The sequence below is a fragment of the Pithys albifrons genome, chromosome 1 (genome assembly GCF_047495875.1).
Source record: "Pithys albifrons albifrons isolate INPA30051 chromosome 1, PitAlb_v1, whole genome shotgun sequence".
Classification (NCBI taxonomy): Eukaryota; Metazoa; Chordata; class Aves; order Passeriformes; family Thamnophilidae; genus Pithys; species Pithys albifrons.
This window is the reverse complement of record NC_092458.1, coordinates 28,565,499-28,583,407: the sequence shown is the minus strand read 5'-3', so window position 1 is coordinate 28,583,407 and position 17,909 is coordinate 28,565,499. Positions and strand designations below refer to the sequence as shown.

The 17,909-nt window shown below is 38.6% G+C and overlaps 1 protein-coding gene across 3 annotated transcripts; it reads left to right on the top strand.

Annotated features, from left to right (window-relative positions):
* Positions 1-698: 698 nt before the first annotated feature.
* On the top strand, positions 699-17,488 carry LOC139678951 (arylsulfatase D-like). Of its 3 annotated transcripts, none has more exons than XM_071570246.1 (11): positions 699-787; positions 3,315-3,412; positions 3,960-4,109; positions 5,996-6,117; positions 7,519-7,641; positions 10,711-11,134; positions 11,865-12,001; positions 13,281-13,415; positions 13,963-14,125; positions 14,420-14,541; positions 15,157-17,488. In XM_071570246.1, exons 2-11 carry the CDS (start codon positions 3,387-3,389, stop codon positions 15,525-15,527), a joined length of 1,773 nt encoding a protein of 590 aa, XP_071426347.1. In that variant the 5' UTR covers positions 699-787; positions 3,315-3,386; the 3' UTR covers positions 15,528-17,488. The 3 variants fall into 3 exon arrangements, with proteins under 3 accessions (XP_071426347.1, XP_071426355.1, XP_071426364.1); XM_071570254.1 differs by having other exon boundaries at positions 707-787; positions 3,363-3,412; XM_071570263.1 differs by lacking the exon at positions 699-787 and adding an exon at positions 1,102-1,255 and having other exon boundaries at positions 3,363-3,412.
* Positions 17,489-17,909: the final 421 nt, after the last annotated feature.

Genomic DNA, 17,909 nt, shown 5'->3' with positions numbered 1-17,909 from the left:
AGCCCAGCTGGAATTTACTCCAACTTGGACAATAAAAAACAGAAGCACCTCAGAAAGTGTTTCTTTGTGAAAAGTACACAGCAGTAGAGGGCATCAGACAACAAGAAATTCTATAGACCTTAATGAATCTTTGAAGCATTAAAGGCACACTTGAGAGGTATGGGAACTAAAGAGGTACAGGTTGGGATAGAGGTGGGGACAAGAAAGGAGGCCCTGAGAGAAGAAAAATCAAACACATAACTTCTTCTGGGTATATTTTCTGTAACCCCTTCAGTTAGGGTGGGAGGGAGCAGGGAAGGGATCACCTGTGGTGCTGTAACTTGCCTCAGAGGTGATCTAGCAAACCAACCTTAGCATTGCCATTGGTAATGAAACACTGACTTGTAACTACATCTCCCTTCTCTTTTAAGATAGGAAAACATGGGAAATTCTCTGTCTGTAAAGCAAGATTGCTGTTTGGTAGTGTCTCATACTGTTCCAAAACTCTCAGTTCAACAACATGCAAACAAGAAAAAATCAAGAAAGCAAGCTTTAGCCAGCATGTAACACTAATTTGTCCCTTGGAGTAATGACTAGAAAACAGGCAGCCCTCAGCGAAGTGAAGCTGAATGACTCATTTTCTGAAAAAGCAAATTGAAGTCTCCTTTTGGCATTTCCTCCCCACCCTAGACCTATTTCTTACTGCTTCTGCAGAGATAACATTTTCACTGCTGCAAGCACTCAGGACTGCCAAAAAGTGAAGAAATTAGCTCAATTTCTATTTCTACAGACAAAGAATTGCTGCTCCGTAAGTACAGAGATTTTCTCTTTTCCCTGGCAGAAGTAAGAAGAGGTTATGTATGGTGCCTTTCATAGGAGTGTCTCAGACTTGTAGGAGATCATTCCATCCCCTGGGAAACTGGTGGTTGGGCTGAAAGCATTTTAGCTACATCTGTGGTGTTCCCCAGCCCAACCCTCAGGCACTGTACGAATGTCAGTCTTGTGCAAACAGCAGTGGGACGTGCAGCTTTAAGGGACTGCAGGATAAGCTAGAACATCCAGCTGCTTGCAAGCTCTGGTAAACATGTTTTTCCTGTAGTGAGCTGTGGGACGTGTATCTGAGGCAGATTTCAGGACTGCCTTCTGAAACGGATGTTAGACACGCTGCCATAGCAGCAGTCCTTGTGCTGAAAAAGTTTGGAATCATTTTAAGTCAACTGGAAAAAATCTTATGTGTCAGTCTATCAACTGCCTGCTTGGAAGATAATTTGATGAGGTACCGTATTCCTCCCTTACTAGGAAAATGCACAGGGGAATTCTAATGGGTGTTTGAAGAATTTCTTTGCTCCTGCAGATAAAAATATCTCAAGGAAGTTTTTAAAAGACTTTTTCCCTTTAAAGCAACATTATTCTTATATAAGTGTATGTACAAAGTGAGTGCTGCAGTTAATTTGTTATCATGAGTCTGGCTTTTCTTTTATCTATATCTAGTCTACAAAATAGGAATTTTTAAAAGAAATTTTCACAGACTGAGCAGTACTGAATGGAGTGGTATTAACTGTATTAACTGACTTTTCACTGAATATTGCAAAACTGATGCCATAAATGGGTACTGTTTATCCAAGTACATCTAAAAATATGAATATTTCCTCTTACACAAATTGGCTTGAATTGGGATTCCAGTATCCTTGTAAGTATTTTGATGGAAATGTAAAGACTGGTTTTGGTTTGGTTTGGTTTTTTTAACTTTATTTTTTTATTTGAATCAATACAGGAAAATAATCATTAAAATATGAAAGATATGCAAGCTCTTCCCCCTCTCCCCTTCTCTCCCCCTCCCATCCTGGGATTACTAAAATGGATGAAGAAAGGGATAAAATCTAAATTACTTTGGGGGAGGGATTAATAATAGGAAAGGGAGAAAAGAGTTTTGCTTTAAGCCAAATTCAGTTCAGAGAACAGAGAGGACTGTTTGCTTGAAGCATGGTTTCAGTGGCACTTTGGCAAGAGTGGTTCCAGAGAGGACCCCAAAAAGACATCATCTGAACTGTTTGCTGCTGCCCCAGCTTCAGGGGCCAAGCAAGGAGCTGCACAGCTGTGTGTGCAGGGACCTGGGCTCCCTTTGTTCAGAATGTGGCAAGCTGATTTCACGGCCTCTCTTGCTCCCACCAGAGCAGCTAAAGCGTCTCTACCTCGACTCCCATCACCTTCGACCAAGGAAATGGCTTGACAGGGATAGTATCAGTCAGTGCAGTAACTGTTTTCTGTATATTACCTGGTGTTTTACAGGCAGCTTCTGAGGAAGCTCACCCTCGAGCTCCAGGCTGTGTTTTAAATCAATGTCTCTCTAGTGTAAAGCATGGGCAGTTAGTGACAACCAGTTGCCCAATTAAATCTGATTATTTCCAACTCCCTTTCATTTCAACTATGTTTTGGAGGCACATAGTATGTAATAGTGAAAAACGGCTGAGGTATTTTCCAGAACTTTTTGCTCTGTCTACTCAGGATGCAGCAAAGGCACAAACTCAAATGTGTAGCTAGCAATGCTGCATCAGCACTGGTGAGTAAATGTTTGGAAGCAAATTTTCTAGGCATAGAAATTTAAATTTTCCCTTTGAAGTTTGTAGTGTTGATGGATGAAATGTAAGAACTATTGGTATTAACTAAGCTGCTTAATATATCATTTCTGGAAGACAAAATATGATACCAACATAATTTATAAAATTGAGATGCTTGGGACAGTTCAACTCTACATGGGACAAATTTGAAAAGGAGTCTATTTTAAAGCTTCTGAACCAAGCTTATTTGGCCATTTCCTCAAAACCCTTAAATAGTGTGTCTTGTCCTGGCAGTGAAAGGAAAAGCCCCAGAGAACCCTGTGCATTCTCAGAGTAAAATCACCAGTGGTCAAAAATTCTAAGAAAATATCATTGTTGGATAAAGATGACTAGAATTTCTACAACTAAAAATACCTCTTACAAGCCTGAAAGGAAATTTGGCATATTATGCGAAGAAGCAGGAAGCTGTTACTGTCTCTTTGATCACATAAAGTATATTGAAGACTGGATTTTAAAAATCTCTGCTTTTCCTCTCTAACAGTAAGTATTTTTCATACAGCTGAGTCAAGTAAGAAAAGAGAATTATTTTGTTGTTTGAAGATAAATTTCTCTACATAAAAAGAAAAATTCCCCTAAGAAATGAAGAAGTGCTAGCAATAAAATTAACATTAATGCCTTTACCCTTCTTCATTTAGGGTCTGATCTGAGGTGCACTGCAGTAAATAAAACAGAATGTTAACAGGTTTTTATTAAGTTTCTAATTTATTTTTATTGCAGTGACTACTGGAAAGATATAAATATGACAAGGTACTCTTGGTTTTGCAGGATCTGAACACTCCAAATGCAGGAATGACTTGGCAACTAACATCTTATTGGTAAGAAAAAATCATAAGTTTTTGCTACATCATATTTAGATCTGAGTGAAGCTTAATAACATCATAATACTGTGCTATAAATGAGTAGCATTGTTTATCCATAAAGTGTCCTCACAATGCAGGGTTTGTTTTTCTTGTTATTAACTTTTTGACAAACCAAAGGTCCCAGACTGGTCAAGAAAGATTTCAGAGGAAGTTGATCCCATTCTCAGCTTTCCTTCTTCTAATAAACATCCCAAGCCACTGAAGAACAATCCCTTGTATGTCACATGTTACGTGTGAATTCCCATGTGAGACTGCTCACAGGAAACTTGCAAACAATCAGAAATGGAGACTTTTAAAGTTAGGCACCTGACATTTTCCTTTCCATTACATCTGTTTGGGCCAATGATAAACACAGCATGCTCTCTCTGTCTGTACAGAGTGGTCGGGTCTTCAGCGACGCTTAACCCAGAGGGTCTTTGGCCATATGTGGGGGGAAGGGGGGAGGGGAGGTCGGGGAGTGATGAGCAGACAGGTCATTGGCTTCTTTTCTTCTGTGTTTCAGGTTACCCCTGGTTACACCCCTGATTTTTGGTCTGCTTCTGCAGCCACCACTCACACAGTTTTCCATCATCACACAGCCAAATATTGTCCTATTGATGGCTGATGATCTTGGCATAGGGGATGTAGGTTGCTATGGGAATGATACTATAAGGTAAGGAAACTGATCGTAAGGGTGAATAGAGATGTTGTGGTATTTAATGTAAACCTGAAACCTTCTGCCCAGGGTTATCTCATAGCCTGAGGGCATTCCCAGAGCAGCTCTGCTATGTGGAACTGCTTTACTGGGGGAATATGTCATTTATTCTTTTGTATTCCTTAATTTCCTGAACTGAAAAACAGCTATAGCTGAAGATAGAAATGTTGTCCCCTCTTTCAGCATACCAGGCCTCATTACCTCATTTTGACTTTATGTTGCCATAATTTCCCAGTCTCGCATCAAAGTACAGTTAAATCACTGCAATGTACTATGTTATTAGGAAATACCTCTCTTTTCAGTCTCAAAAACATAGAATTTGCCTTCTCTTTGAAAATTGGGCCACACTATTGCCTGCTGACTTTCTACCAGCTTGTCACTTCTTCAAACAAAACCAAATTTGCTCTGATCACTATCCTCATCTAGCAAATTTCTTGGAATCTTACTCTGATCTGCTTCAGTTGGCAAGTTTCTGACAGGCAGCTGGTCATCACAGGTAGCTGCTGAGCCTCCATAGCATCATCCCCAAGGCATGGATTTTTTGTTCAAGAGCAGGGGGGTACATTTTGGATGTAATAATGGAGTGACTAAGTACCTAGAGTCTATTAGCAATCAGTTCTCTGCAGTGCTGAGAATGGCAGGAGTTGGAAGCAGCAGTTTGGGAAGTGGACCTAGTGCTCCTTTCCAAAGCAATGTTTATATAACTGAGATGGCAGTGGTGCTAAATGGTGGAGCTATATAAAGTGCTCTGTCAAGTTACACTGGAATGGCACCCCTGGTGAAAGGTTGTAGAGAAAAAGAACCTTGTTCCAGTTTTTGTTTCCAGGCCATGTGTCTTTAAGGGTGGCATTCCTAACAGTACCAGAACAAAGCAACAAAACATCAAGGGTGTTTTGGAACCCTGCTGAGGATTTTGTCTACATGTGAATGCCACTGAACTTCTAATTGCAAAAAAAAAAAATTGTAAAACTGAAGCTGAATCTAATTTAAATTAGAAATAGGCACACCTTAAAATACCATTACACTGTAGGCTGATATGCTGCTCTTTGAAAAGGTGGTGCAGAAAATGCAGTTCTGGAGGGATAAAAGGTCTATGGATGTTTCATGTGACTTATACAGCTCTTTGAGGCAGAAAGAAAAATTGTTGGTCCAGCACAGAGACAGCTCTCCTCATCCATGTGGGATTGATTACCTGGTATTTCAGCCTCAGCCTTAGGTAAGAAAAATATAATTTAAAATTATTTTTGAAAAGAAAAGGCTCCAGGGAGACCTTACAACAGCCATCCAGTACCTAAAGCAGGCCTGCAAGAAGGCTGGAGAGGAATTTTTTACACAGAAATGCAGTGATACGACAAGGTTGAGTGGCTTTAAATTGAAAGAGGGCAGGTTTAGATTAGACATTAGGAAGAAATTCTTTACTCTGAGAGTGGTGAGGTACTGGAACAGGTTGCCCAGAGAAGCTGTTGATGCCACATCCCTGAAAGTGTTCAAAGCTAGGTTGGATGAGGCCCTGAGTAACGTGATCTAGTTGGCAGAGAGCTTGGAACTTGGTGATCTTTAAGGTCCATTCCAACACAAACCATTCTACAATTCCATGATTTCTGCAACACTCTTCACAGGACATGGGAAATAAGAAGGAATATTTGGCTTGAAATTAAGTCACATACTAATTGTTAATGTAAGAGGAAGTATTTCCCCATCACTTGAGAAAAATAAATTTAAAAAAATATTTTGTGGCCATCTTCAAACAGAAGAAACTTAAAAAAATAAAGATAGGTATGTAATTCCTTATTCCCTTGAAAGACTGTCTGAATGATACCTGATGGTGCTGGTTGCATTTTTAGGACCCCCAACATTGATCGCCTGGCTAAAGAAGGAGTGAAACTCACCCAACACATTGCAGCGGCTCCGATTTGCACCCCCAGCAGAGCAGCTTTCCTCACTGGCAGATATCCCCTCCGATCAGGTTTGCCTTGCAAAGCCAAGCAGCCTTTAAACATTGCTTTATTACTGTAGAGAACAATGTCATACAATGGGTACAAAAGAAATGAGGGTGTACAAAGTAGTAGTAGACGGACGTCATCCGTCACTGAGACACACAAGACACCAGCTAGGCCTACTATCACTGAGGTGGCCTCAGTTTTTATGGGGTACGACAAAGTGATCTGGGGGAAAGGAGAGCAGAGAAAAACAGCTCTGAAGAGCATCTTGGTCCCCCCAGCTCACACTTTTGGTTGTCTTTTGATGCTCTGTTGTACAGATTGCAGCCAGAATGAAATTAGAGCAAATTGTTACATTCAATAAGTCATTACACAAAACATGAATAATAATTAGAATACATTTCTAAAGCATTAATTATATTAATTTCCATCATGGGTTACTCCTCATCATATGACAGAAGCAGCTCAGCCCTGCAGGGACCAGAGTATATCTGTGCAGATGTGTATCCATTCCCTCCACTGGAGGTGCAGAATGAGCTGTTTATGGGAAAGCTGCTTTATGTATGTCAGAATTAATTCATCCTGTAACAGTTTGACGCCTGTATTATTTTTCCCAGTTGTGTTTTTGAAGAAAAAATACTATCCTGTCAAGCTGCATCCCTGAGATGAAGAGATTTGAAAAACAAACAGTTCTACATGTTTCTAACAGTAACTCTCAAATGCTTGTTCTATTGCAAATCAACTTCAGAGTCTTCATTCCTGAGGCATTTTGAAGCTGATATGTCATTCTACTTTTATCATGACAGATCCCACTGAGACTTGGGAGCTTGAAAACACACATGGGCTAGTACAAACACTCTCCCACTATAACAACAGGACCAGAGATGTTCAATGCTGCCAGAAGAGACTGAACTTCACAGAACACTGTATGATGGGGTTATGCCAGTATAAAATTCTCTTCACCTGCTAGTGCTAGATAGCTGCTCTGTGGGTCTCAGAGATGGGATGCCATCCATGCCTCTATGCAGGGAAATCTTGAGTTTCCAGACAGCTAGAGTTTGAGAGTGACAGAGGACTTAAGTCTCCTTATGCTCCTCCCTGCTCTCACAGTCACAGAGCAAGTGCATTTCATACAGCCTGGATGCCACTCTGACATATAAAAGCTCCTATACAACTGTGTCATTCCAAGTGAAATAAAATGGCATGAAATCAAACAATTTGTCTCAGTAAGAGACACAAAAGAACAGGTATCATGGACGGTCTTAACACTTTCTTAACCTTGCTCAGCATCCTAGATTCATTTTCCCAAACAAACAGCATGAAGATAAATGTTAAACACTATCATTTCAATGAAATCAGGAAACAACAAAGTATGTTGGCTAAAAGTACTCTACCCATTGTACTTAATCTGATTGTTTTATTTTTAGGGATGGATGCTATAAACAATTACCCTGTTATTTTTTGGAATGCCGGTTCAGGAGGGCTTCCTCCAAATGAAACCACTTTTGCCAAAATACTGCAGCAGCAAGGCTACAGCACAGGACTGATAGGTATGGAGAGATTCCTAAAGATGTTCAAGAATGTGTTTCACTTCTACATCTCACTCAAACCAGTTGTTTTAGTTAGCACCTGCTCATATTTTAGTTATAATATTTTTATTTCTCAACTTTAGAATATTATGTAAGAAGAAATTCCTACTGAATAGTACCTTTCTTAAAAGAACAAGCATCTGATAAAAAGGGCAATCTTTACTGTTGACCTCCTTTCAAGTACAGCTCAGGTTGTCAAAATATAATGGAAAATATGTTAATAATTCCTGAATATTATTGTACCAGGTAGAAGATTTTTATTCCAATGCTATTTGCTAAAAAAAGAAAAAAAGAAAAAAAAGTGCTATTTAAATATGCATGGTGATGTTTTACCCTGTTCAAAGAGAGCAGATGCACAACAAAAGGGAACAGCTACTACACAAAACAGTAAAAATAGTTTATAGTATCACAGGTTTTGGCCTTTCAAAAAGAGAAACAAAGAAGGCTTTTTTTTCAATTACAGCATGACACTAAGTTCACCAAGATTTCAGTACAGCCCACAAAATATTGTCTTCTTCAGCATTAACATGAATTTAATTTATATTTTATAGCGCTATTTTTTAATACAGTTGCAGCTTTTGGTCATGATCTAGTTTCAAATAATTATTTATCTTAGATATGTCACATAATTCCACAGGCCAATAAAGCAAAAACATTCCTCAGCTGAATTTTCAGCTATTTGCCCTAACTCATCTGAGCATCTAAAATGTCAAAATCCAAAATCCACATCTGACACTTAAAAATATTGGCTGCACAAACCAACTGAATGCATTAATAAAAGTTCCTGCAGAAATAGATTTGTATTCATGCAACAGAATAAATCCAAACCACACAAGGCAAAACTAAATGAAGCCTTCCAAGCATTTTAAATTCTACATTACTGAAGCTCCATCTCCTGTTAGTTTTGCTGCAATATTATTTCGCTGTTTTAATCAGCTCATAAAACAGCCCATGCATGCTTAAGCTTGATTTCAGCATGTAATCACTAACAAAACAATCAGATTTCTCTCCACTATCCCAAGGGAATTGCCCTGCAGGGAGACTGTACTGCATATTTCCTAGAAGCAAAATCGGCTGGTGTTTTCCCTGTGGGCATCTCAGCTAAAATCACACTATGGACACTAAAAGAATCACTTAGTTTAACTGGATTGACAGATCCTGATTAATTGCACCATAGGGGATGATGGAAAGCATCAGCTACGAGTGACACACAAAACCCCACAAGAACTTTGCTTCAAGTCATGAAGCAAAAAATCTTAGCAAAAAATCTTAACAAAAATCTATGCTTTTCACCTCAGCTGAATAAGCACTAAGTAGTCTCACTTGAATGGTTTGTGATTCTTTTGCTCTGAGCATCAGTTTGATTGCAAAGTTAAATCCTATTAATAACCTGTAGCTTGAGGTGATAATGAGATTTTTGCTGGGAAGTCCTTTGAAGATACCTTGTAGTCAGAAAGCCAATGTTGTATAACATATGCCCTCAGAGATTAATTTATCTTAATTATACATTTAGTTTATCTTCTGGAGAGTTGAATCTTTTTTAGCATGTCAGAAGTCTTTATCGACCTCAGCTGGAGATTTAGGTGTTGGAGTGCATCTGAATTCCAAGGATACTTTAGCTGCATCTGTATTTATGACCAGTGTATCTATGTATTGATTACAAACCTGTTTTATTCTATAGCTGGCTCTAAATACATCAAAAGGTAAACTGAGTAGAGATTTCAGCTGAAAACCATTCATCCACCTAGAATACAACTTCCATTCATTCTTTATATCTAAAAAGCAGTAATTTTTTCTCTTTTAAAGCAGTTTTTTCTACACCTATTGTAATGCACAGCAATTCTACTGAAACCTGCTCAGGCTTGGATGTTAGTATATGTATTGGTAATACAGTGAATCATGTGTTTAGGATCACGTCCTCTTGAAGGTGCACAGTTCCTCACTCTACAATATGAAATAGTTGCAAATTAGTTTTCAAGTAAAAGTCTGAATGTTCACTTTGATCTATGTGTCTTGTATCCAAGATCTGCATTACATCAGAGATCATAAAATGCAATTAAACTACATCTCTGTGCTGAGAAGTAGATTTTGTTTACTTGATTCAGATATTCACATACCTCAGTGTTTGAGCCAAATGAGACAGCTGGCAATGTGACTGCCTAACCAGCCTGTTGGAATAGGCTGGAAGGGAAGCAAAATCATGGTTTTGATGTACCATTCATCATAATAGCTTGTATGTTCATAACAAAGAACAAATTGTATTGCAAAAGATCAAGAGATATTTCTTCTGATATATGAAGACTTCAGTGTTTGAAAGGAATTTTTGTTTTTAAAATCTGATTAAATACAAATAAATGGCAAAAAATGTATAAAACTATTTTATTCTTATTTAGGATACGGAGATATAATGATCTGCAAAGTTACTTACACATGGTACAGCTTCATGAGAAATCCTAATCTCCTATGCTCAAGTTTATCTGACAGACCATTGAGCTGCCAGTTATTTGACTATTCCATTCATAGCCTCCCTTATCAGTCTGGCACCAACACTGAGTGTTGCCACAGTCCTGACATCAAGCTCCTCAAAACTTTTCAGAAACAAGTCTGCATAGCATCTTGAAGGTAAAAAGACAACAGAACAATATTCTTTTGCCATATGCTTACAAAAGGACAGCTTTCTCCTACTTCGTACATGACAGGTCTCCAGAAAGGCCATATATTTTTGCTCAGTTCTGAATTTTTCTCAGTTTCTAGTTCTCTTTGTAATCTGTTTTTATTATATTTGGAAAACATTACATGGCATGAATATGTGTACGGAGTACCAAAAACTTTGTTGGACATATAATTTGTAGAGATTTACTTTCATCAAACCCATAATACCACTACATACTCAGTATAGTTTTGTGTAGGATGAAGAGGTTATCACAAACAGAATAAAATCAACCATTTTTTGAGAAATATTTTGCATGAGAAAAAGTATCCAATTTTAAAAAATATTTTCTCTTTACATTGTAATAATTGTATTTTCAGGGAAGTGGCATCAAGGTGTTAACTGTGAATCCCGCAACGACCATTGCCATCACCCTTTAAAACATGGGTTTGACTATTTTTATGGGATGCCTTTTACACTAATAAGTGACTGTCAACCAACAGAAACACCAGAGATGGACAGAGCCTTTAGAAGGAAACTCTGGCTTTCCACTCAAGTGTTTGGCCTCTTTATACTCACTGCTGCCCTGGGAAGACTGACTGGCTTGATTCCAGTCTGCTGGAAAACACTGACCTACCTTGCTGTGTTTAATCTCCTGTTCTTCGTGTCCTGGTTCTCAAGTTATGGGTTTGTTCGATACTGGAACTGCATTATGATGAGAAACCATGAAATCACTGAGCAGCCAATGGTGACAGACAGAACTACATCCCTTATCTTGAGAGAGTCTATTTCATTTATTGAAAGGTAAAATGGGTTTCCTTTGATCACAAATTTTCTGGGTCTTGCACATCTTGCAACTTTTAAACAGTACTTTGCCATGTGAGGGTTTTCTAATTTTTATAATACTATATAGGATTATAAGTATTATTATGCCTATTAATTTTAAATAATATCAATAATTGTATCATGTCATTAAACCAAATAATTAACTGCTGCTTAAGGATTTCCCTTATTCCTAGCTTCACTAATGCTGATAAAATTTCCAAGTTTCCATGTGTCAGATTGGATATTTCTGGGCTATATTGGGGAAAGATAGACAATGAGACCAACACTGTAACTTTAAGGAATAGCAGGTAATGTCAGAAATGCATGTGTGGGCGGGAGAAGGAAAAGCAGAGCTGTGGTGTAGCCTTATCGCACAGACTGATATGTGGGCAACAACTGGCAGGAGATGAACCTGCTGCCCTCATTCAGTAGCACAGTGGTGGTTTCCAATAGCAGAAAATGGAACTTCAGTCTGGAAGTTATCTACCTATGATTAAGGGGGAAAAGAGGCTCATTTTATATAGGCCAAACATTATTTTATCAGACAAATCCTAATCACTGGGTTATAGTATCTTGCAATCTAAAATGTCTTTGAAGAGACTGTTGGAAGTATCTACACACAAATAAGACCATTTTTCATTATGACTAACCTCTGTATGCATTGAGAACCTTCCTCCCTAATAAAAAAATGTTGATTTTTGTTCCTTAGAAATAAGCACAAGCCATTCCTCCTCTTTCTTTCCTTTTTACATTCCCACACTCCTCTCCTCACCACAGAGAAGTTTCTTGGGAGGAGCAGACATGGTTTATATGGAGACAATGTAGAGGAGATGGACTGGATGGTGGGTAAGTCACCAGAGCAAATAAAAATGTCTCCAGCTATCTAATACCTGAGTCTAAATATGTAAAAATTAGACAGTTGTTATTAAAAGAACAAGGAAGAAATTAAAAATATGTAGGAAAAAGTCCTAAGCTTTTTATGAACATCTGTCAATCTTGTGCAAGCACTGTTTGCTTATACCGTTGACTTTGTGCTTTCTCTAGTCTTGGACCAAATAAGTTTTTTTGTTTGGTTGAGGGTTTTTTTGTTTTTTTGTTTGTTTTGTGGTTTTTGTTTTTGTTTTTGTTTTGTCAAATGTTTACCAGTTTTAACCATGTTCCCTTAGCTCCTATCAAGGAGCTCTTTCAACCTTCTTACTACATATGTGAGAATTCTTTGATTTTCAATGATCATTAGAGACTGGGTAATTTCAGCCTCTGATGGTCATTTCTAAGTAGGACATATCAGAAGACAATAAAAGTGATAGTCAAATTAATTCCAGAGGTAAACCAGCAGCCTATTTATCTCTGCTGCATTAAGAAGAGTACTGAATACTTTTCAGCCCCATTCATAAATCCAGAAATGTTCATAACTTTTAATTGGTATGTCCCCCAAATTGGATTCGTGTTATTTTTCAGCCTGGTTTTTTTTGAGGGAAAGGTGAATTATTAACAATTCAGTCATGATGGATGAAAAGGACCCACATTTGCAAATGGGATAGGAGTCTGGTATATATACAGAAAGAATTTTGTTTAAAACTTACCTATCTAAAACTTACACGCCACAAATATAACTAAGAAATTTAGAACATCAGAAACAACTCAAGAATGACTTTTAAATAAAAAGGAATTTTAACATTAATGCATATTATATCCATCCAGTAATGCAATGCACATCCTGTCTGTGTTCTAGGCAATGTATGATAAGGGTACATGACGTTCTTGCCTGTTTCTCATGATAGCCATCCCTGATTCAGAATCTAACTTTTTGAGGTCTTGGATCATGATTTGTTTCCATATTTTTGCAGTATGTGGCACTTTTGTCCTTCACAATACAGGCTTCTGGTCTGTGACTGTGGTTCCTGTACTCCTTTGTTAAAATATTAATAATAAAGGGGTTACAGCACATCACAAATCTTCTGTGCTTTTAAAAACGTGAAATAAGTACAAATCTTGATCTTAAAACACTCTTCTTTTAAACAATGTAGATAAGAAATTGATGAATATTTACAAGTCAGAGGCTAAAATTTATGTACTGTAAGCTATATTTTTGCTTAGTAATACACACATATTCTTGTTTTCACAGGCCAGGTTCTAGATGCTATTGACAAGGAAGGCTTGAAAGATACTACACTGGTTTACTTTGCCTCTGATCATGGTGGATGGCTTGAAAGACAAGAAGACAAAAGGCAGCTGGGTGGCTGGAATGGAGTATACAGAGGTAAGAGCTGTCAGGGACAGTGATGACCCAGTATCAACTAGTAAAGTACTTCGGACACCCCTAAGGCTTAGATAAGACCGTATGGTTAAGGAGTGACACTGAGAAGCAAATTTGTCTCATACTAATTAGGTATTTAAAAATTAAATAATGCTAACCTGGGGCATTTATGAATTCTGAAACTGTAATTTCCACATAAGGCAACTGGTCACAAGTTAATTTTTATTAAGATTGTGTAAATTATCTCAATATTAATTTCTTTCATGACAAGAGGTATGTTTTAGGATTCTAAAAAGAAAGATGAGACCTAGACTGGGAAGTCACTTTACATGCCTGAAAATTTTATCCACACTGAGTGCTGAGGGGGTAATGTGTTTGTAAAACAATAGAAGGGAGTAAGAAAGAAGCAAAAAAATGTCATTCGGAGGACTGATCTGGTGAACACACTTTCACTGATGCTGAGGAGAGGAAGCTTGGCAGTAAATATAAAAGGATAAAGAAGGCTCATCAAGGTTTAAAATTTCTCTATATTTTTTTCCTCTTACGTAAGGTGGAAAAGGAATGGGAGGCTGGGAAGGAGGAATACGTGTTCCAGGGATATTTAGATGGCCAGGAGTGTTGCCTGCAGGGACAGTTATTGATGAACCTACAAGCCTTATGGACATTTATCCTACAGTAGTTCATCTGGCTGGAGGGGCAGTGCCTCAGGACAGGTACAAACATGAGTATCTTTATTTCTCCTTCTTTCCCAAAACAATGAAAAATAAAGTTTGAAATCACATTCTAAGAGTTAGATGTTTTCTTTTTCAGTCCTGCTCCTTTTCTAGACACATCAAGGTTGTCACAGCTCCGTCATCTCTTCTCTACACTTGAGATTCAGTCTCTACCTGCTATCTTCCACAAGCCTGTTTCTCTTTCAGAGTTGCCAGTCTCAGCAAGAGATTTGCAGAAGGAATGCAATCCTGTACAGCTCACCTCAGTCTTATGGTGTCTGATTTTTCTTCTAGGATAATTGATGGCCGGGATCTGATGCCTTTACTGCAAGGAAAGGTCGCACACTCAGAGCATGAGTTCCTGTTTCATTACTGTGGCATTCACTTACATGCTGTGAGATGGCACCAGAAAGACAGTGAGTACAGAGATTCTTTCAAAAGAGTTAGGTCCACTCTACAGGAGCACACATTAGTCTAACAAGTTTTTTTCTGGGATTGCAGTTTTCTAAGCTGTTCCCAGTGTAAAGTGTTAAAGGACTGGCTAGTGTTGCCTGTATTGTATGGAACAAAGAGTTCATTCATGGCTTCAAGGCATGTGGCATGCTAGGCAGGCCAATGGAGCTCAGGATGGGTCTCACCCACATCTCTACCTGCAATAATGCCTGGGGAGTCCATACCCTCCTTGTCTCATAAAGAAGTCCTTGTCTCAGCCCTTTGTCTGCAGTCCTGCTACCTTAACAAGGAAGCAAGCCACAGAATCCCCAAAACTTTTTTTCAAGTCTTTATAAAAAGCAAAATGAGTGATAGGTGGTCTTGCTGAAAACAGGAGAGATTTCAAAATTCAGAAATCATTTTACATTATTGGTTTAAATCTGTGGCACCTAATTTTAAATGAAATTAAAATACTGTATCAACTAGTAAGTGTAGAGCTGAAGTGCAAACAGAAATGAACTCTAGAAAAATATTCACTCTTCCTTGTGGATACTGCCAGTAACATTATAAGCCTTCTGTAATTTTTTCTTTCTTGCCAGGTGGAGCTATCTGGAAAGCCCATTATGTGACCCCTATCTTCAGTCCCCCTGGAGCTGGAGCTTGTTATGATAGAGGGGTTTGCCCATGTTTTGGGGAAGGTGTGACCCATCATGACCCTCCATTGCTCTTTGATCTCTCACAAGACCCTTCTGAAGCCAAACCTCTTTCAGCTGACACTGAGCCCCTCTTTGACACTGTAATAAGGAAGATTGGAAGAGCCATAGAAGAGCATCGTAGGACACTGACTCCAGTCCCAGAGCAGCTCTCTGTGTACAATGTGGTCTGGAAGCCATGGCTGCAGCCGTGCTGTGGGACATTCCCATTCTGTTGGTGTGATAAGGAAGGTGGTAATAAACTTGCTGACCTATAAATGATAGAAGCAGATAATTCCTCAGAGATCTATTTAGATTAAGAGTGTTTCCTTTGGGGGTGTTGATTGTTGGGTTATTTGTTTCTCTAAATGGAGCATTTATATAAAAATTGTTCCAGTGAATGGCACAGTATTTAGTAAAGGTGACTTTAGGCTGGACATTCTCAGGGAGGGATCAAGACAGAATGCTCTGAAGATCATGTTTTAACTTGCATCTGCTGACAACTGAATGAATAGTTCAAATGCACTGAAGCAGGTCAAGATTGGAGCTGTACAAGTAATGCTAAAACTTACGTTTTGATGATTACGAATGTACATTTAAAAGCTTTGTTTTGGTACTTTCGTGCTGAATTTCTAAGTGATTCCTGGACTGAAGTCTCCCTTAATTTTGTTATCTTTACTGGCAATGCATAAGGCTCCCCTATAATAAATTTTGCAGACTATTGATTCCAAAATAATTTAAAAATAATTTTGCTCATAGATCCTCACAGAATCTTCCTTAGAAGAGGCTTTCTTCTTTCTTTGTAGCTAGTCACTCCAGCAGCAGTGATGATGGCAGCTGATTTGCCTGGGCAAGACATAAAGCTTGGAAACATGACAAGCTGGGTAGCAGCTGTCTGCACTCTCTGAGATGGATGGGAGTCAGCCTCTTTTGATGGAGTACACAAAAGGGAAAGTGATTTTCCCTTTCCAAAGCCCCTGTTGTACACAGCTCCCTAAGCAGCACAGGCAAGGGCATTTTGGCATTGATGGCCACACTGCTAATCAGTTATTTGGGCACAAGATTGGCACAAGTTACTCTGCTGTCCATATCTCAGTTATAACTGGTTCTTGCTGACAAGTAGCAGGTTCAGAAAAGACTCTGAAAGATGCCAATGACTAATGATGAAAAAAACCAATAATTTACCTAGGGGAAAAAAAAAGAAATGTAGAATAAAGGCACTTCTTGCTTCACAAGTTGCATTTTGACTCCACCAGAGTTGGAGTTGATTAGGTCTATCTCTGCTTTTGTTCTTTCTTTTGTTGTAGTTCTTTCCTTCTCTGTGTTAAAATAGTTGTTTCTAATTAAGTAGCCTTGCAAGTAATGTTTTTCATTGTAGGACATAAAATTCATCTGTTCACTTAGACATGTTTACACTGTTATATCTGAATATGTAGGCACCTGAGAACAGAATTTCCCCATTTGCTTTAGTTCACATGTCTTTAACTGTGCTTCTAACTACTGTGCTAGGGCCTGTTTCTCTTGTTCATCTTCTTTGATAAATGTTTGGTTTATTTTGGTTTTATTTCCTCCCTCATTTCCCACAATTCAGCCATCAGGAAATCTGCAGGTAAACAAAATTCCACAGTTTAAAAGCAAAGTTTTCTTTTATGCTGTGACTTCATGCATTTCACAGACAGTCATCATTTACCCAGATGCTGCATCAGTGCTATTGATGGGAAAGGTGCTCAGTCTTACTGCGAAAACTTCAAGAGATTCAGTAAATCCATGACTTCACTATTTTCAGTTGCTGCTTAACTTCCTCCATCATTAGAAAGAATGCTCCTTCATGCATGCAAGCATTTTCCTTTCCTCAGGAGTGCCTTCAGCCCTTATTTGAGCTGAAAGCTTCTTCCTCGCACTCTCATTTCTTTGCCCCACTCCATGGGCTTCTCCCAGGTTCAATTACTCCTGCCAATTACTTCTTTGGGAAGAAGTTCTTGAGGAAAATGTTGCAGTTACTACTGGTGTATGCAGATAAACATTTAAGAGCCTAATGTTCCCTTGAAGACTCATGTACTGCACCCACCAATAATGCTGTGAAATTACCATTATAATTATCAAGATCTGCTTAATAAATTCTGTTTTCTCCTCCTTGCTATGCTATTTTGTATTTGTATTTTGGCCTCCAAACAAGAATATATATCTACAGCAAGAACCTCTAACCTGTTTTCTGCCTTTTATTGAATGAAGCCCTTTTTCAGTGGATTACAGCATGAAATTTTTATACCCTCTTTTTGGACTACCACAAGCAAACATAGCAGTAAAAGAGGGGTTCAGTGCCCCCATGGGACTGTAATGTTGCATGGCAAGCCACACTGTGCAACCACATGTGCATTAGTAGTGCCACAGGAGAGAACTTAGAAACAGAGGACCTATAATAACATACCAGGGAATTAACCAGGCTGCCAGAATTGACATGCACACACCAACGTGACAGTATAACAATTGATTTTTGATTTCAAGGAGGCTGGTTGGCTCACCCTCTGCATTAGCCATGGCTCTCCTACTTCCATCCATAGGGTGGTTTTCCACATGGTGTGGTGTAGCTGACAGTCTCACTGCCAGGGATTTATGTACGTTCCCTCAGTTACTGCTAGAGCTCTTCTATTTGCCTTGAC